The sequence below is a fragment of the Sinohyriopsis cumingii genome, unplaced genomic scaffold (genome assembly GCF_028554795.1).
Source record: "Sinohyriopsis cumingii isolate HCF-2022 unplaced genomic scaffold, ASM2855479v2 utg001510l, whole genome shotgun sequence".
In the NCBI taxonomy this organism is placed as follows: Eukaryota; Metazoa; Mollusca; class Bivalvia; order Unionida; family Unionidae; genus Sinohyriopsis; species Sinohyriopsis cumingii.
In genome coordinates, this window is record NW_028316007.1 from 871,024 (window position 1) to 894,677 (window position 23,654).

Consider the following 23,654-nt stretch of genomic DNA (forward strand, 5'->3'; position numbering starts at 1 on the left):
GCTTTAAGTCCAATTTATCAGTGTATAAAGTTCTCTGTATCAGTGCGTGAAATCCTATGTATCAGTGCATGAAGTTATGTGAATCAATGCATGAAGTCCTATGTATCAGTGCATGATGGCACCGATGTTATATGTATCAATGCTTGAAGTCCAGTTTATCAGTGTATAAAGTTCTCTGTATCAGTGCGTGAAATCCTATGTATCAGTGCATGAAGTTATGTGAATCAATGCATGAAGTCCTATGTATCAGTGCATGAAGTTATGTGAATCAATGCATGAAGTCCTATGTATCAGTGCATGATGGCACCGATGTTATATGTATCAATGCTTGAAGTCCAGTTTATCAGTGTATAAAGTTCTCTGTATCAGTGCGTGAAATCCTATGTATCAGTGCATGAAGTTATGTGAATCAATGCATGAAGTCCTATGTATCAGTGCATGATGGCACCGATGTTATATGTATCAATGCTTGAAGTCCAGTTTATCAGTGTATAAAGTTCTCTGTATTAGTGCATGAAGTTCTGTGTGGATTCCATGAAGCCCTATGTATGAGTGAATGAAGTTCAGTGTATCAGTTCTTAAAGCCCTATGTATGTGTGCATGAAGTTCAGTGTATCAGTTCTTGAAGTCCTATATATCAGTGGATGAAGTTGTCTAAATCAGTGCTTGAAGTCCTGTGTATCAGTGTATGTAGCTCTCAGTGCATCAAGTTATATTTATAAGTTGTGAACATTTCTTTATTGATGTAATCAGCTTTTCTTAGATTTTATGAACTTTTATGGCTTAGAATCTCCTGCACTTTTTCATAATGGAATGCTTCTTCTGCACTCAATTCAAACTATATGCATCTTGCTTCTTTTTCCTATAGTCCTGTGAACTGTGTATCGTTCCACCCTGAGGGACAGTTGATAGTGACTGGAAGTTGGGATAGCAGCCTCAGAATCTGGGATGTCCTTAATCGCACCAGGAAAGCTGTAGGTTAAACTGTATGGTGTTTTCTAATATATCAGAATGTACATTAAAGAAATGTGCAAATGTTTTCTACAACATACAGTCGAGCAAACATTTTCTACAACATAGTCAGGCAAACATTTTCTACAACGTACAGTCGGGCAAACATTTTCTACAACGTACAGTAGGGCAAACATTTTCTACAACATAGTCAGGCAAACATTTTCTACAACGTACAGTCGGGCAAACATTTTCTACAACGTACAGTCTTGCAAACATTTTCTACAACATACAGTTGGGCAAACATTTTCTACAACATACAGTAGGGCAAACATTTTCTACAACATACAGTAGGGCAAACATTTTCTACAACATACAGTTGGGCAAACATTTTCTACAATGTACAGTTGGGCAAACATTTTCTACAACATACATTTGGGGATTGATAATGTAACTCCTACTCTTTCCATTTAAGTCATTAGATTAGAGTTAAATCATTAGATTAGATTTAAATCATTAGATTAACCCAAATATGCCACTATTGCAGAACTGTAACAAACTTTGAATGACTTCATTTCAAATAATGCTCAAACAAGTTTGATTGAAAGCATCCCAGTATAAAGGACTTAAAAATTTTACAAGTGATTCTAATCCATGGCCATCATTACAAGGTAGTGTGATGTGATTTGGATTTTTAATGTAGCATTAACATTTTTTCAGTCATATTGCTACAATGTTTGCAATTTGTCAGTTTATGGTGATGTCTAGCACTTGGGCATCATGCTACAGACATGTAGCATCAAGTCCCACCCAGTCACAGTATCCTGACACAAGGCCAACCAGTCCCAACACCAAACTCTTAATGCTGAGCGCCAAGTGAGGCAGATGTTAGTACCATTTTTATAAGTCTTTGGTATGACATGGCTGGGGCTTGAACCCATGACTTTCATCTGAGGCAGATGTTCTAAGCACAAGGCCATTGGAGCGGTCATTATAAGGTAGAAAACAATTTAAAGAACTAACTCAAAAAGCTGTTCAAAAGAATTTTATGAGTTTTGACAGGAAGCATGGCATGCATTTAGTATCAAATATTAATGCAGATATAAATATTTAAATCTTAGTAATATCATTGATCAACAGCATTGGAAGAAATTTATATAGAAAGGATCCTTCAAACCCGGATTTCTTTGTCAGCTTTTGTTGCATGCATTAGAAAGCAGACAGCCAGGTGAGGGATCTTGGGACCCACTTGAGTCTCTTATTGAGTGATGGGATTATTATGATTTTACCAAATTTGAGGTGCAGCTTTGTACTGATTATGATCTTTGTTAGTTTTGGCTGTTAAAATTCTTCGTTGTATAGTGGTGTGACCACTGATAGACACAGCCACTTGTCTGCACATTGACTTAGGGTCATGCAGACCAAATCAAGGATGATGAACAGCTCTGGGTGAAATAATTATTATTACTAAATCATGATGATCTATAATGTATTCCAGGTTCTGCGTGGGCACAAGTCTTCAGTCAGAGATGTAGCATACTCCCCATCAGGGCGCCATATGGCCTCCGCTGCTCTTGATGGCAATGTGAAACTATGGGCTGCACAAACCGGTGCACAGGTTTGTATCTTGTTGATCAGTAGACATTAAAGCTCTGATTTGATATTTTTTAATATCAAATTCAATTTGGCATTTTTTTCCCAACCAGATACTCATAAGCTATACTAATAATGTAAAGGTCATGCCCATTAAATACATTTCTTTTACAGTTTTGAATAAGAAAAATATAAGAATATTTTCTTCATGCTGGGATTAGCCTAGCTCTGTGTTCCATGAATCTGGGATCAACCCAGAATACACTCTTATGCTGGGATCAGCCTAACATAGATTTAGTTTGGATGGGATCAGCCCAGAATACATTAGCCTGCTGAGATCAGCCTAGCACATAGTCTGCTTTAGCTGGGATCATCCCAGAATACACTTGAATGTTGGGATCAACCTAGCACATTCCACGGAAGCTGGGATCAGCCCAGATTGCACCTTAATGCTGGGATCAGCCTAGCACCAATTCTACTTGAACTGGGATCAGCCCAGAATACACTGTAATGCTGGGATCAGCCTAGCACTGATTGGGAATCAGTCTTTTACATTGAGCTGGGGTCAGCCTAGCACCAATTCTACTTGAGCTGGGATCAGCCCAGAATACACTGTAATGCTGGGATTAGCCTAGCACTGATTGGGAATCAGTCTTTTACATTGAGCTGGGATCAGCCTAGCACCAATTCTGCTTGAGCTGGGATCAGCCCAGAATACACTGTAATGCTGGGATCAGCCTAGCACTGATTGGGAATCAGTCTTTTACATTTAGATTCTAGCCCATGAGTAGCCCCCACAGAGAGAGCCAAATATTTTTAAAATATTTAAATTAAGTATTGATGCTATTTTAGTTATGAGTTTGATGTTATAGAATATTGGTAATAATGAACAGTGGCATGTTTGAGAGAAAGGGAGAGAGTGAGTGAGGGAAAGAGATGATTGCATATACTCATGCATCCTATATTTCTTACAATGCATGTATTAAATCATTTCTTGCACATTTCAGTATTGTTTTGCTGTGCATAAATGATGAGTTTATGTGGTGACCTTGCATCTGTTGTCTAGTGACTTGTCCTCCATTGTCCATCATCCCTTACCACAAATTCATTGTTGCATGGTGACTTGTCCTCCTTTGTCCATCAACCCTTAGCACACATTTGTTGTTGTTACCTCATTTCATCTATTGAGAGGATTGTAACCAAACTTTACAGACATGTTCGTCGAATGGTTTAGTTGCTCCTAAATGAAAATGGTGCCCATGAACATCAAATCTGGCCACTATGGCAGCCATTTTAAAAATATTATAGTCATATTGACATGAGGTTTTCACTAAAAGACTTCTTAAGTTATATATAGTCCTAAATGAAAATGGTGCCAATTTGACCTCCAGTATGACTGCTATAGTGGCCATTTTGAAAATCTTATCACTCCTCTTCCTGCATGAATGGTCATATCAACCTGTGGTTTTCATTATAATAGTTCATGTGATGTCAAGTAGATCATAAATAAAAATGGTGCTCATCTGACCTTGAATTTGGTCACCATGGTGGCCATCTTGAAAATCTTGTTATAGTTTTTATTCCAGGGTGGGTGGTATTATTGACATGATGTTTTCATGTGAAGACTAATTATGTACCTAGCAGTATTGCATCCAGGAATTTACAAGTATCAGCACTCTTGGTGCCTTCCCCCAACCACCTAAATGGGGGAGTAATGGGCTGGGGTGGGGTGCTTATCAGATTGCCACTATTTTTCCAAATTTGCCATTTGATGTAGTGGTAAGTCTTCTTTATTTCCTCCACAGAACATTAATGTATACATCCTTAAATTTGTATTCCTTGGCTGTAAAAGGATTTCACTTTCTTCATCTGTTATACAGATTGTACGTCATGCCACCATTTTTATATTCAGTTTGAAGCATGACATTTTTTTTATCCTTGCTAATTGATGCTTTGGTTTGTTTTTGCCTGGTAATCACCCTTGGTGTCCTCAGTAAGAGGAACAGCATATCCACATCATCTATTGTAATTGTCATCTCCACATCATCTGTTGTAATTATTATCTCTGCATCATCTATTGTAATTGTCATCTCTGCATCATATATTGTAATTGTCATCTCTGCATCATCTGTTGTAATTGTCATCTCCACATCATCTATTGTAATTATCATCTCTGCATCTTCTATTGTAACTGTCATCTCTGCATCATCTATTGTAATTGTCATCTCTGCATCATCTATTGTAATTATCATCTCCACATCTATTGTAATTATCATCGCTGCATCATCTATTGTAATTGTCATATCTGCATCATCTGTTGTAATTGTCATCTCCACATCATCTATTGTAATTATCATCTCTGCATCATATGTTGTAATTGTCATCTCTATATCATGTGCTTCTGCAACAGTTCCCACCTCATCATTTCAAATTAGAGCATTTACATCATCCCTGCAGTCAGTGCTCCACTGGAAAAAATCAGTTATCTGCTTTATTGAATGAATAATAAAACTTGATAACTGGTAAGCACAAACAACTACTGATCTGTTCCAGATATGGTAGCAATTTAACTATTCCCCTTGACACAATAATATATGCATCTGTGTTATCTAGTTTCTGGGGAATTCCCATTCTAAATACAAACCTTGCAGGAGGATACTGGCTTGTGGAAAGAAGACTGCTACTTTTAGTTGCTAAAGATGAAACTTTTGAATTTAGGTCTAACATCTTGTTACTGCATTACTTCTTAGAAAATGCACCCCAAAAAGTGTCAGTATACTTATTTTTTATTTTTATCAAGTGTTAAAAAGCAACATGTGAGGCATTGGTAATAGTGAATGCTTTTTATTTCTGATTAACGTGACTACCAAAATTCTGGGTATTTCAAGGTGACCTCTGATATGAAGCACTGTAAAAAGAACATCCTATTACCATGATAATTGAGAAATACAGTGACGGATAGTAGTTTAGCATAATTTTAAAAAAACAAATTAGGGAAATGATATTAAAGGCAGCACATTTAATAAAATTTTCTAAATTAAATTCATAAAGTTATTTAAGAATTTTGTATGCCAATGTTGTAGTTGATCCATTAAATAATCATAATAATATTCTTGTGTTATATTCCATGGCATATTTGTAGTCAACCCCTCCCCCAACTTTTGTATGCCACATGTCTAAAAAGTACCATTTATGAATTTGAAGGGATGCCAGGGTTTATTAACTTGCCTTTATTCTACTATTACAAGAACCCACACTGAAATGAAATTCATGAATTTGACAATACACCCTGAATGGGCCCCCACTGAAATGACAACACACCCTGAATCGGCCCCCACAAGTTAGATAAGTTGTTTTCAAAGACCTTGAGTCATGTCATCAGTTTCAGTTGCATTGTTTAAATTGTGAAAGAGATAATTTATAGTAGTAATTATACATGGCATGATTTTATGAATTAAAAGTACACAAAAAAGGATTGGATCTGTATATGGTATGAATGGGATTTGACTGCTTACTCAAAATGGTATTTGACAGACTCCTAAAAACACACTTTTATTGCCTACATTAAAGTAGAATGCACATTATATTTGTTATGATATATTTGACAGACTCCTAAAAACACACTTTTAGTTCCAACATTGAAGTTGAGTTTGGTAGACTTTGAAAACACTTTTGATGCTTATATTAAATGTGAGTTTGGTTTCTTTTGTTATATTTGATAAACATTTAAAATCCACACTTTTAGTGCTTACATTCAAGTTCTTTTGTTATGATATATTTGATAGACTCCTAAAAACACACCTTAGTTCCAGCATTGAAGTTGAGTTTGGTAGACTTTGAAAACACTTTTGATGCTTATATTAAATTTGAGTTTGGTTTCTTTTGTTATATTTGATAAACTTTAAAAACCACACTTTAGTGCTTACATTCAAGTTCTTTGTTATGATATATTTGATAGACTTATAAAGCACACACTTTTAATGAAGACATTAAAGGAGAATACAAATTAAATTGCAATGATATTCTTTCTTCTGTAAGTAACAGTCATTTTAAACAATTCAGCAATCAAATTTTTTTTCTAGTAAAATGTATTTCTTTGATTATACTTACCCAATCATAATACACATGTACCCTCCCAGCCTCGATGCTGTCATATCCATATGCCTTCCATCCGAGTAATAAATGACAAATTCACAGGATTTGGCACCAATCCCAGTATCAAGGGGCAGTCACTCTAACTGCCACCTATGTGGGAAGATGGATTTGCAAGGTAGTTGTAGTTCTCCTAAGCTATTATGATTGGATAAGTATTATTAAAGAAACATATTTTACTGTTGCAAGATTGATGTGGATGATCCAAAATTCCCATTTTAGTGGAGCAATCTCGGATGAGACACATTGATTGTTTTGATTCCTGTATAACCTTAAGAACCCGAGTTAATGGAGAAGTGTATGCATTTGGCCATTCCAATTCGTAGAAAGAGCATTGATTATCCTACCTTTTGGATCCAGGACTGGTGAGACAAAGGTTGGGATTTTCCTATTCCATCGAGCAACTATTGAATAAACACTGAGGGATGCAGAGACCATTCAGTTTGTATTCCTTCTTGCAGGACAAAGAGTCTGCCAGTACATTAGCCAGCCTTGATATGTCGAACCCAAATGTGGATTTGTCATTCAGGACACCACTTTAGGAAACTGCAAATGATACATAGGTCTGGGGACTTGGTTCCACTTTGCTGTTGAGACCAAGTCACCACAGTGAAGTTCTCGATAGAATGAGAACTGCATTCCCATGTATGTTCTCCTGCCACCAATGAAATGCTTTCAGAGTGGTTTTCTTCTAGAGAATCTTGATATGTAAGTAATAATCCTGAAGGGGCATCCTATGGCATCTCAGAATGGTAGAAGACTTGCTCTCCCAGTCCTTTGTGTTTGTATCTGTACCGATCGTGATTGCTGGAGGTTGTACTTGCAAAAGTATCCACAACTCAAGCCCAGTGTGATTTCCCTGCCATAAATATGCAACATCAGATTGTACTAATTGTGAAAGTTGGTCCAGTAGTCAAAGTTTGGCTTCTGTTTGGTTCACAATATTTGTTATGGGAGTCCAAGAAAGTGATCAAGAACTAGGACGTCCAATGCCACATTAAGCAAAACTCGGCAGACAAAGGAATTCTCTAGCAAATGGACTGCTCTGTACAAACAAGGAATCTCCAATTGCATTAATTCAATTCTCATTCCTGGGGAAAACATTCCTACTTGAATGTTGACTCCAGACCTAGTAAACCCAAATCTTGAAAGTGTACAAGGTTGGAAATGTCCTTCTTGGTAATGAGGGTAACACATGAAACCATGTCTTGCTCTATAATATAACTAGCCTGCTGTTTTGTAGCTTGTTGTCAACAAATCACACAACTTCTGGAAGCAGTGTGAGTGGAGACATGAAGCCACGCCTCTAGCAAGTCCACATTGACTGCATAGTTGTTACAATGGTTGGTATTAAAACCCATTGTTGCATCCAGTGGCAAACTCATGAGTGTAAAAAGAGTTAAATGAATGCACGTAGGTTGATGACAAAGTGATAAGCATTGCATTGTAGCTGAAATAACTCCTGGCAAATGCTTAGTAGGTGAGTTGAACATGATACCGAGTCCTCATGAAACCATTTGTTGAGTCTCCATGTCACGGTAAATTTTCCCCATTCAGTAATGGAAAATTGGTGCCTTTTCATTACTGGGATCTGTGATGATTGATCATTGAGATAGGGAATGTCTTGTGGAATTCTGGCAAAAACAATTGACTTCCTCTGACTCTTCCAGTTTAGAAGAATTATGGATTTCGACGGTTGCAAACTCAGTAGGACTGCAACCAAGTTGTAAATGCTCTAGGTACATCCCTGTGACCTTTTGTCTGGCTACCTTTTGCAAATCCCTCTACTATAGTTGAGACGTGGGGATGGAAGAAATGTATCCTTGGTGGCTTGTTGAAAAGTCAGTCAAACTGATCATTAATGAGGAGATGATGAAAGTTGCTAGCATAGCTTGATCAATGACAGTCTTTAAGAAAGTAGGGCCTGTAATGGCCTTGCTCCTTGTATGTTGGGCCTCCATGTTACAAAGTGAGCCTCTATGTGAATACACTCCATGTTACAAAGTGGGCCATTCTGTAAACATGCTGCCACATATTTCTGGTGAGATACAGAGTAAGAGAATGTTAAGCTGTGTTCTGTCTAATGAAGATTTCCATCACTATTAGATGCAGTGATGATCCCGTGGTCATGACATTATCACAATCAAGGGATACTGTTCCATGATGTCAGACAAGAACAAACTTCATGGAAGAGTCAATTTTAGCCACAACAACATTATCTCTGACTTGTGGTCCAATTTTGACATGTCCAGACCATAGCTTTCTCACTCTATTCCTCAATATCATCTCTCCTAGCAGCAGAGAGGGTGAACAGACCATAGAATTCCGACAAAACAAATAAAACAAACAAATAAATCATCTCGTAGAAAGGTCCAGATTTTACAAATGAACTTTCCTTGAGATGTTTATTTTTGCAATGACTGATTGTGCTAATAAAACCTCAGTTTGAAATAGTAGCTGAAAAAATAAAGTACTCTACGTGTTTATTTATTTCTTGTTTATTTTTTTGACGACCAACGTTGGTAGGTACCCTCTCTGCTGCTCCTCTTCTGCTGATATTAATTAAATTATTATGTTATAATAAAATGATACATCCAGAATCTCATACTGCAAGAACAGCACGAGAACGATTAGAAACAATTAAAAAATTTCTTCCTGTCAAAGACTCATTTAGAAAAAATCTACAAGCGCAGCAAGAAGCAAAAGTTGAGTATGAAGAGGACACTAAAAAACTGTTTAAGCCCGTCACTGCAGCTACTAAGAAAGTTAGAACTGTCATCAAAAAAGATCTTCTTCCGGTATCAAAACAAACTGCAGCGCTGACTGAACAGACGAGGGAGATTTTACGAAATCTTCCAACTGACATAGCTGCAGCTCAACCTCCACGTGCTGATGAGGAAATACGTGAAGGTATTGAAGAACTTCGTACTGAAGTCGCCGATGTGAGAAAAAAACTTGCATCTAAATCCAAACCAGCAGGAGAAAACGTAGAATTAATTGCAAAATTTAAAGAAGGAGTTGTTGAGGAAATTAGAAAAACTGAAAGAGAGAGATTACCTGAAGCAATATTAAATAGTATATCTAATAAATCTAGTATTTTAAAACCCCGTTATGAAAAAACAAATGATGATAATTTCATTAAATGGATATATCGCGTATATTACAACAAAAAACAAGCTAGAGGTTCAGAATTTGAAGGACTTAAAGAGGAAGTAAAAAGACTTTATGGAGAGAGACGGGAACAACTAGAACAAGGAGAGTCCTCCCAGTATCAGCTTCCTCCACCTCTGCAACAAATAGAACAACAACAATCTTCGCCACAGCAAAGGTTGAAGTCGGAAATTAAAAAGGCTAAAGAGTCACTTAAATCACCCTCCTCGAAGAAAATTCCTTCACCTTTACGTAAAATTTCTGCACCGGATGTAACATTTACACCGACAGGTTCACCACGTGGATTTCGAGAAGGTGACTCACCCCCGGCCACCACTGAAGTACTTACTCCGGTAATGCAACCACCAGTATTTAAAACACCTCAAGATGAACCTAAAACAGGATCTGGTTTATGTCCTGATAATATCATCAATGACGTATCACGGTTAGAAGTTCTCATAGGAGGAAAACGTGCTGGAAATAATTCACCAGAAATAACCAATGAAGCAGCTGATATTTGTCGGCGACTATTTCAAGGTGGTATCATGGATATTAGCGTTTACCGAGAACTTATTGATGAGCTCGTTGATGACTAGTTGTTAGATAAATGGTAAATAAAATAAGATGATTGTGCATGATAATCATCGTAAACCCACACAGGTTAGAGCGGTAAACTCACGATTACCAATCTATGAAGCAATTTACGGAAATGGACTTGGTGATGTCATTCGGGGATTATTCACGAGGATAGCTCCCAAAGTAGCACCTGTTGCAAAACAATTATCGATGAAGGCTATTGATATTGTTCGTGATAAAGCTCCTGGTGCAATTGTCAATGTTGCTGGTAAGGCGTTCTCGGCGATCAAGGAAAGATTATCACGATTATTGCGACGAAAACAACAACCACCGGTGAAACTGGCAAGTACTGAGGTGATGCCTGCAGATGTCAGTAAAATAATAAATCAGGCTGCAAATTAAAAACTAGCGGCGATATCTGAAGAAGCAGAAAAAAATATAACATCAAATTTAATAGCAGGAAGTGGTCTTCGTCGACGATGATCATCATTTGAAAAAATGGTAACTATAATAAAATGTTCAGGCGCGAATCAGACCCAGCATTTGATATGGAGGCACCTGTCCTTAAGTACGAGTCAGTACGTGATTATCAATTTTATTCTTATGACGCAAGACAACCAAATCATCCGGGGAGAATCGAATTACAGGTTCATGATACAAGTAGATATTTCTTGCCCGCTGAAGCGTTTATTGAAGTAGAAGGTAGACTTGTAACTAATGTTGTAGCTAATACGCCATATGCTGCTAATTTGCGTGTTGGTTTTGTCAACAACGGAATTATGGCACTGTTTGATAGCGCCACATACATGATTGATGGAAAAAATATTGAATCAATTCAGAAGGATGTTGATGTTGCTACAACAATAATTGGTCTGGCGAGATATTCTGACGACTTTACAAGATCAGCTCGTCCAACAATGATGTTCGCTAAAGATATCACCGACAACGCCAACCATAATCAGTATATCAAGTTATTTTCACCACAAAATATTTCTGTTGCTGATCAGGCAGTAGCTGCCAACCCAGACCGTGAAGCTAGACCAGGTGCTGATTTTGAAATCATAAAAGATATTGCCCCGACTTTCAACCTAGGATTTGCAACACGCCGATCAGCGCTGTCGGGAGGTGATAGAAATTTTTCGTGTGCAATTCCATTATCTCACATCTTTGGATTTTGCAGAAATGTTAGAAAAGTCATCTTTGGAGCTAAACACACAATTGTGCTCGTAAGAAAAGGTAATGATAATGATGCAATCTGGCGAGGTGCTGGTACTGTTGCCGAGGGTAAAGTAATTATATCAAAACTTTCATTGTGGATGCCAGTAATGACTCCATCTATTACTGAGGAACAAAAATTACTATCTTTTATGGATCAAGGCGGTAAATCATTGCTATCATGGTTAACAGTAACCACAGATGCTGCTCAAAGCAATATTACTGGTTTATTTACATGGCATATAGCATCACAACAGGGTGTTTCTGCACCACGACATATTTTCATTGCACTACAAGATAATGCTCGGACGAATAATCAAGAACGTTCACATATGATATTTGACAACCTTGGAGTTAGTGAAGTTTCTTTACGGATAAATGGACATCAAGAACCATCCGAGGATATACAACTAAATTATGCACAAAATCATGTAGCGCGCGCATATCATCGTTTAATGTCATTCATGGGACGTGATCAAAATATAGATACCGGGTTGCAAATATCACAACTAGATTTTAGAGGTCTATATCCGATTTATTATTTTTCACTAGAACATCTTGATTTATCCAAACAATCTGTCGTTGATATACACTTTCGAGCTCGTGTTAATGCCCTGCCAGAAATCGCGGCTGGTCCACCAATTGTTTATGGTCCTTACAGAGCGATCGCGGTCATACTTAGCGACAAGGCCATGTTACTTGAAGGTGGCAGTGGTCGAATGAGGGTCGTTGATGCACCGGTGGAAAATCTTTAATCGTGTTATTTAGAAAAATATATTTTATATAAAAATGTCGTATAGTCATGTTAATGTTACTCTGACCCCGGGTCAGGTAAAAAAGCTTCAATCAAAAACCGCCAACAAATGCGGAACTAAAATATCACTAAAACGAGATCAGATTAGTGGTGGTCCAAAAAATTATCGCTGACAAATAATCAGATTAAACATTTCAATAAAGCCCTAGAATAAAAAACTGGAGTTCAATTCCATCTCTCCCCGAGCGCCATCAAAGACATGGTTAAAACGGGTGGTATATTCCCACTACTTGCGGCCATTCCGGCATTAATAGCTGCAGCTGCTCCAGCCGTAGCAAAAGCGGCCGCGTTAGGTGCTGTTGGAACAGCCGCTGGAATGGCACTAAAGAAAGCAACAGGGCAGGGATACAAAAAAAAGGGGCGCGGTCTAAGATTACCGGGATCTCGTTGGGGGAGAGGCCTAAGGCTTCCAGGATCATTTCGTTAAACGTTCCATCATCAAATTTTGATTTACTTGATGCTGCTAAAAAATTAAAAATATCCGCCTTTAGAGGTGTTTTTATGCGAGATCAATTACCGAAACAACCAAACAAACTAGAAACAGGTATTATTAATCTTGACAAACGTTCCGGACCGGGTACTCATTGGGTATCATACGCGGTTGATCCGCGTGGAATTGTTTATTTTGATTCATACGGGTTAGCTCCACCTGTTGAATTTATCAAGTATGTCGCGCCACTTCATGCAAGAACCTCTGGTTCCAGAGTTTGGTATTCAACGCTACCCACACAAACAATGACAGATCCGCCAATATGCGGCCGTGAAGTAATTAATGTACTCGACGCTATATCAAAATCATCCAGGCCGCCACATAAAGTCGTGCACGATTATACAAGCAACCGATTTGTTGCGCGTAAAGCATTTTAAACAACGGATCTTATTATAATGGTTGACATTTACGGAAGATCTTCTACTAGTAAGAAAATAAAATCCGACGTTGATCTGTCAAAGTATGCGACTAAAGATGACCTCGCTGATATTATGAACCTTGCTGGAGTTGATCCAGATGAGGTTGTTATTTTTCAAGATCGATATGGTAAACTAAAAACCAGCAATATCAAATGGAATGATATAGTCCGGCGAGTACTTGGTGCAGTTACGGATAATATTCCCGTGTTTACTGACGGTGGTAGAATCAGAGATTCAAGTATGTCACTTAAAGCCATCAGAGATGAAATTGCAAAAAGTGTTGCTAATCGCGTGAGAAACACCGGTGACACGATGACAGGTGAACTCAACATGAGCGGAAACAAAATAGTAGCTGTAACAGCTCCAAAAACTGACAACGATGTCGCAAACAAACTATACGTCGACGACGTGGGTGGAAAACTATCCACGCTACGGGCCGAATATGATGTTCACACGGGCGCGTTTACAAGGCTTCGAAGAAATTTTCAGAAAACCGATGATGCCATAAATAAGTTCTTTGGAAATCCTTCCGTCATTGACATGAAACTCGTTGATATCAAAACTGACCTAGACACGATCAAACGAACACAGCTAGACATCATAGCGGGAATTCCTGAGATTATCAATAAAATCAATCTGATTAAAATTCCAGCTGAAATAACTCCCGAGCATATCACAAACATCGTATGCACGGTATCATCGGGATTTGCAACATGGTCAAAACAAAATAATACCATCAAATATACCGCAACAAGTACTGGCGTGTACAGGCTAACTGTGTTTAGTGCTGCAAAATTTGAAATATTTACAACGTTTCCATGGCGTCATTCCACAGACAGGTTTTCCGGGGTTGTATCTGTTATATTAAATATCGGAGCCGAGGAAATATTTATTCTGGAAGCAGCTGATAAGAAATTAACCGCAACATCCTTCTGGTGGTGTTTGGAATTTGTAGCTGAAACACCTCAATTGGTTACTGCATAAAAATATATATGGACGGTGCACAATACAGATACAATCAAGCGCGTGAATGGCAGGCTGCGCTAAAAGATCAAGTTGATCAATATACAGTAAAAGTAAAAAAATATCGACGACGATTGGTTATCGTTGATGTGATTGTTTATTCAGTATCCGCTGTTGTTGCTGGAACCGGTGTAATATTATCAGCGTTGACAACGATGGCACCAGTAGCTGTAACTATTTGTATTTCAGCAGCAACAACTATTGCAGGTGTGCTTGGTATCATCACAAAAAAAATATGTACTTGTACGAACGAAAAATTATCCGATTACAAAATAAAATTACATACAGCGACGGTAGCATACTCGAAATTATCCTCGTTGTTATCAGCGAGTCTCAGTGATGGAATTATATCTGATTTCGAATTTTCAATGATGACCAAAATATACGATGAAGGTATTAAAGATACAAGTATCAATAATGACAGAATTACTCCAGCAGATCGTGACCAACACAACTCCGCCAAAGATAACGATGATCTCGGTAAGTTCAACTAATCCTGAATTTAGTGTTAATTTTCCTATTGCAATTCCAGTAAAAGAAATAGCACTAGCACAATTACGAGTATATTACAGCTGGCCAAATATCAGATCAAAATCATTTAATGGTACACCAGCAAATAATTCGCTTGTATTTACTAACAAGAACAAACCCGATGGAACACCTGACTGGGTTGTTGTTGGAATACCAACCGGCAGTTACCAGATTGAAGAGATCGGTGAGGAATTTGCGCGTAGAATAAAATCAATAACAGGAAAAGAATCAAAAATATCAATAAACGTTCATGAGCCGACGTTGTCCTCGACGGTTGAAATAAACTCGCCTGATTATGCCGTTGATATTTATCAATCTTCAATCAGATCAGTGCTAGGATGGCCTGAAATTCCCCCGGTGTATGAAGGACCACCAGAACCAACTCGGGATGATTTTATCACAGATGAAGCAAAATTTATGATAGTTCCTGAATATAGAGGTAAATATCCATGGATCCAGACCGGTGATCTTTCCGTGTTTACAATTACTCCTGATGGTGACGTTCCTAAAATAATAAATAATGTACGTAGTAATCGTTCAGGTGTTAGAGTATATCCACTCGTAGATGAAGAATTTATTAAATCATATTCTGATCCTGTTAATTTTGAATTTAAACAATCAATCAACAAACTACGAAATTTCTTTACTGATAGCTACAGCGATGACGTAAAACAAAAAATCATTGAGACGATAAAACATCTAAATCAGGTCATATCAGATATTAGACACGTTAATAAAACTATCATTGTGAACATGGTTAGACACGGTGATGAAGATATTGATAATTATAAAGCTGGACCATGGTTTCTCAATCATTACAAAATAACTAAACAACAATTACCAACATTTGTAATACCGGGGATTGATGCTGGAGAACTAGTAAAATTAATAAACGATCTTATCGACGAAAACTTCCCTAAAATACTCGATGCGTGGAAAAAACTAGCACCACCAGCAACCGTTCTCAGATATGATAATGATCCACACGGCGGCGGAAGACACGTATCCCCGCGGATCGTTAATATAACACCGACGGTCGCGGTCAATCTGGTTTGTGACGTAATCGATGGCAGCTATCAAATAGATCTCGGAAGATCAAATCAGGCTCAACAAGGATACATCCTATACACGTTCACACCACAAGTTCCCCCTGGAAATTTAATCGTGCAAGAACCAACTAATCCCGTGTATTTGCGGTGTCACAATAATATGTTAACACGAATCAATTTTAAACTCACAGACCACCTTAATCGCTTGATTGACATACATGAAGAAGAGCTTGTGATAAATCTGTATGTAAAGTCGTAAAGACTTCCGTCTTAAGGATTTCTGTCGTAGATCTTCAGAATCAAATTCGATCAACTTAAAAAAATATTTTATTATTACTGGCACAAATTTGCGTTTGGTACAAATTAATCCGCCCAGGCAACTAAAAAAGCTAGTCGATGAAAGTAAAATTAAAATTTCTATCACAAAAAAAAATAATATTTATTAATTTTCCTGATTTGTACTGAAATTGTACAAATTACTTGATTTTGACTACCAACTACCCCCCTCAGAAACATAAAAATGCACGAACTACTTGATTTTGACTACCAACTACCCCCTCAGAAACATAAAAATGCACGAACTACTTGATTTTGACTACCAACCCCCCCCCGTCAAAATCAAGAAAGTTCTAACCTTGTCAAATTGTTCCTAACAAATTTTATTTATTATAAATTAATTTTATTTATTAATAATATTATTTTTACTGAGATTTTTATTTTTTTTTACTAAAATATAACGAAATTGCTCAATTTTCCTGATTTTGACTACCAACTACCCCGTCAGAAATCAAGTAGTTCGTGCATTTTTCTTTGATTTTGACTACCAACTACCCCGTCAGAATCAAGTAATTTGTGCATTTTTCTTGATTTTAGTAAAAAAAAAAATAAATTAATTCAGTAAATAAATAAATTAATTCAGAAATTAAGAAATTTGTACAAATTTGTTAAATTTCAGTAAAAAAAAACAAATTACTAACCCATCAAATTCAGAAATGTTATTTCTGATCAAAGATCTCAGTCATCTTCGGAATTACTACTTTGGATCGTTTCATGATCTGACATTATTTTTCTTAATTGTCTTATGCGAGTACTAATCGTTTTCTTTGCCTCATACTCGTGGGATAATAACGACTTAATTCTTTCTACGGCGGTAGAAAGAGGAACGAACTCCTTCACATGATCATCTTCTACGGTAGCTAGCGACTGAAACATTGCCGATTGAATCCGTTTCATGAGCCTGTATTCAGATGATAGTGTGTGTGTCCCCATGGTTTTACGTTCTTGTAAAATCTCAAAGTCAGAAACTATTTTTTTCAGGATTAAGTTCATCAGATATATTAATTCCATCTTTTTTTAATTTTTTAATAGCGACAATTACATCATTGATATTTTCATGGTTCATTATATAATATATAAATCTTTAAAATAAAAAAAAAATATCCCAGACCCCCTTCGAGTTCGTCGGGATGTTTCTGGGACAGCACAAACATATAACTTAATTAAGGTACGCTCAGCAAAAACCCACCCATAATAATTAATCCAGTGGGTGATACGAAAAATAGGTATCAACAACCAGTCAATATTGTGGTTGTGAATTTGCTGAGCGGAGGGGTTCTTGCGGTTCCCCCCACTATTATAAAAATCGCAATTATGCGCACCACCGACAAATTGTCAGCCATGGGGTTTGATCCTGGACCGCGAGCGCCACAGTCCAATACCATACTGATCGAGCTATCAAACATTGTTACGAACATATGTTTCGGAAGTTAATATATAGCTAAGGAACCAATATTTACACTAAACAGCGGTTTCTGAATAATAACGGTTTCTGTATTTAACAGTTTATGTATTTGTAGCGGTTTCTGTATTTATAACAGTTTCTGTATTTATAACAGTTTCTGAATAATAGTTTCTGTATTTATAACAGTTTCTGAATAATAGTTTCTGTATTTGTAGCAGACCGAAAATCAATAATATAGAGGCATTAATGCACCAGTCAAAGAACTTTCCAGAATTGTAAGTTCAGTGAACACACAACTGCAGGTCAATTACAATGAGTAACGGTTTCTGTTTACACACAGCTTCCTACGGATCAATAATATTATCATGTGTTGTATGATGGGAAAATATTTAAAAACCATAAATAATACTTATGAGTCTAATGAGTTAGGTTCGTCGGCACTATACGATGTAATTAGTTAAACTGACTAATTACGATCATAAAAAACCAACCATCTACGAAGAAAACTATATATTACAAAGTAATCTCCCCTTAAATCAAAAATTCAGTAGTGTATGGAGGACCTACTGTGACATAAATTAAAAAAATTAATTCAATGTGGTGATGATAGTTAATAATGTGGTGATGATAGTTATTGATACTGAAAGATGATTTTCTGCTTATATTTTTTCGAGAAAGTGGTTTTATACATATTTTCTGCCACTCTTTGTACTGATTGCGGGTGAATATCAAAATATTTCGCAGCAGAAGATATTGAACGAAACATAACTTTTTCGCCAGTTTCTGTGTTTGAGGAAATTACCGCCCTCTTTCCGATTGTCTTACATCTTCCTGTATTACCACATGCAGAGTTCACGCCTTGCGTGACAATACGAAGGTTGGATAAATTATTGTTTTGAGGATTTCCATCAATATGATCAATAACAAGACCGTCTTTGATCAAACCCTTGTGACACTCGTATGTAAATCTATGGCACAGATAATGTTTCTTCCCAACAGTAAATGTGAGATAACCAAAATTATTAACATAACCAATTTGTCTCTTCAACTTGCAGTGTCTGATGATACCATTAATATTTGATTCATAGTTTGTTATGACAGGATGTGGGACAAATATATTTTGCTCCATTATAATAATATTATATGTTTAAATCATTGTTTGTCTGAAATCTTGATATATAATCCTTCACGGATTTTATAGCGTTTTCACCGCTATTATTTTTTTTGTCATAATATCTTCTGAGCTCTCTGAACCGTTTCCCGCCACACTTTCCACATAATTCTGTCTTTCCTCGCACTCCAATACCACACCGTAGACATGGTATTGGTCCTAGACTTCCTCGTCGTATGTTTTGTGAATGCATCCAACAAAATTCCTTTCTACAGGATTTGTTGCATCGATTTACTGAGCCGATCATCAACCATCTACATTGGGACATTGTATATATATATATATAATTTTCTTTATTTAAATATTTGTTTTAATTATATGAACGAGTTTGAAAGATTATCCCAAACTAGGCCTGTTAAGTATAAATTCAACCTTGACAGATTATCTCAATTGCCAGTACGAGATCTGGTTGATCCGAAAAATAAAAGTTTGATCTCGAAAATTCACGACGCTAAGAAAGAATTTTACACGGATGGTGCATCTCATACATGGTCAACGTTCAAGATTATACGAAACACTGACTTTGTCACGGACGCTACAATGAACGACAAGCGAGCGGCAACTATCATTAACTACATCGCTGAATACGAGGGCAATCAAAAATATTTCTTCAGAGTAAAATTTATTGTATTAACAGAAACAGATAGTTGGATTATCCGTGACAAATATGATCCTGTCCTTGGTAATAATAAAACTATCATATTAAGTAAAAATTCCAGACCGGGTCTATTGACTGGTATTGATAAACCGTATTATGAACGAGCGTATCCTGTAACAGCGGTTATTTATGGAATCTATGAGATAAATAAAAAACCTAACGTTGATAAACTAGCGCCGATGAAATTTTCAAGGTTAAATTGTGTAGCTGAACGAGTAATAGAACACTTTACAAACGCGATGCGTGGAAATGGATTAACTGATTTAAGGCGTGAAAAAATAAACTCGTGGGCTGATTCAGTTAAGGATACCGGTGCTACAATAAAAGATGTTGCTGAGTTAGGAAAAATAGTAAAATTTCCAATAACTGTGGCGACAATAACGGGAGAAGTACTGTACCAGTCGAAATATAAATCGAAGGGAGCTCCAATAAATATTATCGATCATAACGCACACGCATGGACTAACGCAGTAACAATATTTCCACGTGATCGAACTGTTAGATTTTACCCCACAGAATTATCTGTGGCAGATAGTATGTTTGATTTTATCAACGAAATAAGTAAAACCGATCCTGTATCGGTATGGTTATTCAAAAGTAATGAGGAGGGTGAATTTGATCAGTTTGTCAAACCGAACGGTGAAATATATCGCACAGAATTCCTCCATGACGAGATGAAAAATCTTGCGACGTTTTTACAGTGCAAGCACGTGGAAAATACTGACAAATTACTAACTAATTGTTTTACCGTTCCATCTGTTGCGGCTCATTTCGCCAGAGAACGAAATTCATGGAAACCAACACGATTTGATTTACTCGAGGACGTACGCGCAAGCTGCGTCGAATATGGACATGGCGGATTATGGAATACCAAATATAATTACAATGATGTTATTTCGGTTGATATGGTTGCATGTTATCCAGGAAGTTTTCTGGGATACGGAGATTGTTCTACGTACTTTGAAAGATTTGGTCACCCTACAAACGAGATGACGCGAGTGGCAATTAATGGACCATTACCTGATTTTGATCTGACTGGATTCGCCTGTATTGAGTCGTTCGAGTTTAACGAAAATCTTCACAAGATTTGTTATGTTTGGTTTGGCAGACATTTTTGTGAAAAACGTTGGGCACCTATAGTTTTGTTGCGATATATGCTAGATTGTGCGATACTGACATCGTTGGTGGTCAGTGAGGCAATTATATCATATCATGCACAGACCAAAGTTTGGTTGCCCATGTCAGATTCTGAAGTTATCAGCGAGTTTAAGGACAATATTCCTAATAAACTCAAAACCGCAAAAGATCTCGGTAGAAAAATTATAGGTAAATTTACTCAAGGTGGTGCATATGATTATAAAAGACATCACGCACGATTAATTTTAGATGATGCCGAGTACGATTTTATAATCGCTGATACAACGGCGAAAAATACGTTTGTAAATCGAGAGAGTGTTTATTTATCCGACGGAACAAAATTAGGTACGATCGTTAGTTACATAAATGACGTATCCCCGCAATATACTCATCTAAGATCTTCCATGTTGGCTTATGTTTCTATAAATTTATTATCGATGATTAATAGATTTCCTGAGACCACAGTCAGAGTCGCAACAGATTCGTTTTATATTTCAAGTAAATATTTAGAATCTGTTATGAAATTTACAAGTAATGATGAACGATGGGGTTCGTGGAGAATAAAAAAGGAACTATTACACAATTATGTAGAATCAGCAGATGTTCCAGTGAGAGATGTTTATCGTGAGGGTAATAAAATATCAGAAATGTCGAAGGCACCATCGTTGAGTGATCCAATAACTAGATATAAGACAGTATATCTCAATGGACCTGGTGGATGCAGCAAAATGACTCGAGCAATTAATGTTTTTAAAAATTCAGATATGATCGTGCTGACACCCACACATAGACTTGCACGTGAGATGAAACAGCGGCAAGTACAATCGTGTACGTATCATAGTTTCTTCCGATGGCGCGGAGATACATGGACTCCTGAGCGAATGGGAGAAAAATATATACCTAAAATAATTATTTGGGACGAGATATGCACGGTGTCACTGAATACATTAAAAACGTTTCTTGATTGGTTGTTGACGAAAAATACCGCTATAATAATGTGCGGCGATCATGGTCAACCTCCGCCCTTTGTTGGACCATCTCCACATGATTGGTTAAAAAATTTCGTTGATTATTACGAAGAAATAGATGATGATCATAGAGCTCTTGATGCAAATTTGAAGGAGTTTAAAAAATTAATCAGATTACAATCAAACAAAATTCAGTGTGAAATAATACATGGAGTGATCTCAGAGACATCAATGAGTGATTTTTTGAACTCATGGAGACCCACCGATTTGATCGTAGCAAGTAGAAAAATAATCAGAGACGCTTTACAACAACAGTTATTTCAACTACATAAAGAACAATATTCAGAATTACCCGTTCCGTTGTGTTATAGACCATCAGATACACGAAAACAGAATATTAATGTTGATATTCCAGGACAGACTGAGAATCAAAATCTCGTATTAAATGATATTGTCGCCGTTGATATCAGTGTGGTCGAAGATGCATTACGCGCTGACAAATCTCCATGGGTGTTGGGATACGCTATGACGATCCACTCGTCTCAGGGATTAACTATTTCTGACACACGAGTCTGGATTGTAGACGATCGCATCGAGTGGTCAGATTTAGTTTATTTAGCGGTATCGAGGGTCAGAAATATATCTCAATTACGTAGAATTATAATTCCTGAAATCGTTGATAAATTTAACATCATCGATGATGATATAATAAGAAAAAAATTAATCGGATACAAACAATCTGACAAAAAAAATAAACGCGACTTTGATCTTGATGTTGAATTTATTATTGAGTTAAAACAGCAGCAGAACAATCATTGCGCATGTTGTAATTGTATAATGTTATGGCGGTATTCGAGTAATGATTCAAGACAATTTACCGTAGATAGAAAAGATAATAGTCGCGGTCATACACGAGAAAATACCATGTTAACCTGTCTTGAGTGTAATCGACGTCGGGGTGCTGGCACCCTTGGCGCTAGTTAAGTGATCGAAATCACCGAAGTGATCGCGGCGGTAGTTGTGTATCCGCGGGAATTATTTGTAGTTGTTCACGTGTAAATCCACGTTGAGGAGCAGCAGAATCTAATCTGTAGATTGCAGGTCTGGAAACGCCTACATTTCTTCCAGTGGATCTTGTCACGGTAGATATTTTGTGTGTGGTAACACTCCAAATAGGATCAGTTGCTCTCGCGCTACCACCTTCAAGTTCACCAGGCTCATATAAATATCTGACTGTGACATCACCTAATATTTTTTGTTTTCCAGCATCTTTCCGTTGTGTTGGTATATTTTTTTTTGTGACCGCGCTAATGGGTTTCATGTTGGTTGTTCGTGTGATCTCATTATTTAATGCAGCTATCACGATTGGTAATCTTGCAACCCATTCGCGAGATCTTTTATCCTGAATAAATTCCCTCGCGTATTGATATCCAAATAACCGTTCAGCAAGTGTTCGATTAAATCGCTCAACAATTGCCTGATCACGGTGAATTGCAGTATGACCTCGTCGTATTTTGGTATTATGTTGTTTCATCAGCGAAGATACTGGACCAAGAAATTCTTTACCAGGATCAACCTGTAGTAGCTGTGGCCATCGTAGACCACCTCGTGGTCCACCACCTTGTGGTCCGAGTCCTCGTTGATAAATTCGTTCAAACGCATCGGCTACTTCAGATGATGTTTTCGCCGATAGCGGCTCCGCTTCTTTATATCTACTTGCAACATCAACTACGGTTAACGCGTATTTGTACGTTTTTCCACGTACAGTATCATGCGGTAAAAACAGAATATCAGCCTGATGAACTTCATTAGGAACACTGACATCGAAATACGAGTACTGAATTTGTTTAGGACGTGGTAGATAAATTTGCCATATTGCTTGTTTAGATAACCACGTTTTAGCAGTAGAATGTTTAACCGATGCTGCATCAGCGAGTTTACCAATTGCTGCTTTGCCTCTCCAGTATCCTCTCGGTGAATAATAAATTGATTCCATTATTAATTACCAGCCCCAAT

At 37.2% G+C, this 23,654-nt stretch overlaps 1 protein-coding gene across 2 annotated transcripts in view; it reads left to right on the forward strand.

Moving 5' to 3' along the window:
• The window catches only part of LOC149772396 (telomerase protein component 1-like), a 237,552-nt gene that overhangs the window by 142,132 nt on the left and 71,766 nt on the right, over nt 1-23,654 (forward strand). For both annotated transcript variants that reach the window (XM_089947879.1, XM_089947880.1), the window contains exons 38-39: nt 869-974; nt 2,450-2,569. In XM_089947879.1, the coding sequence (XP_089804005.1) occupies nt 869-974; nt 2,450-2,569 (226 nt within the window). The remainder of the gene's footprint in view (nt 1-868; nt 975-2,449; nt 2,570-23,654) is intronic.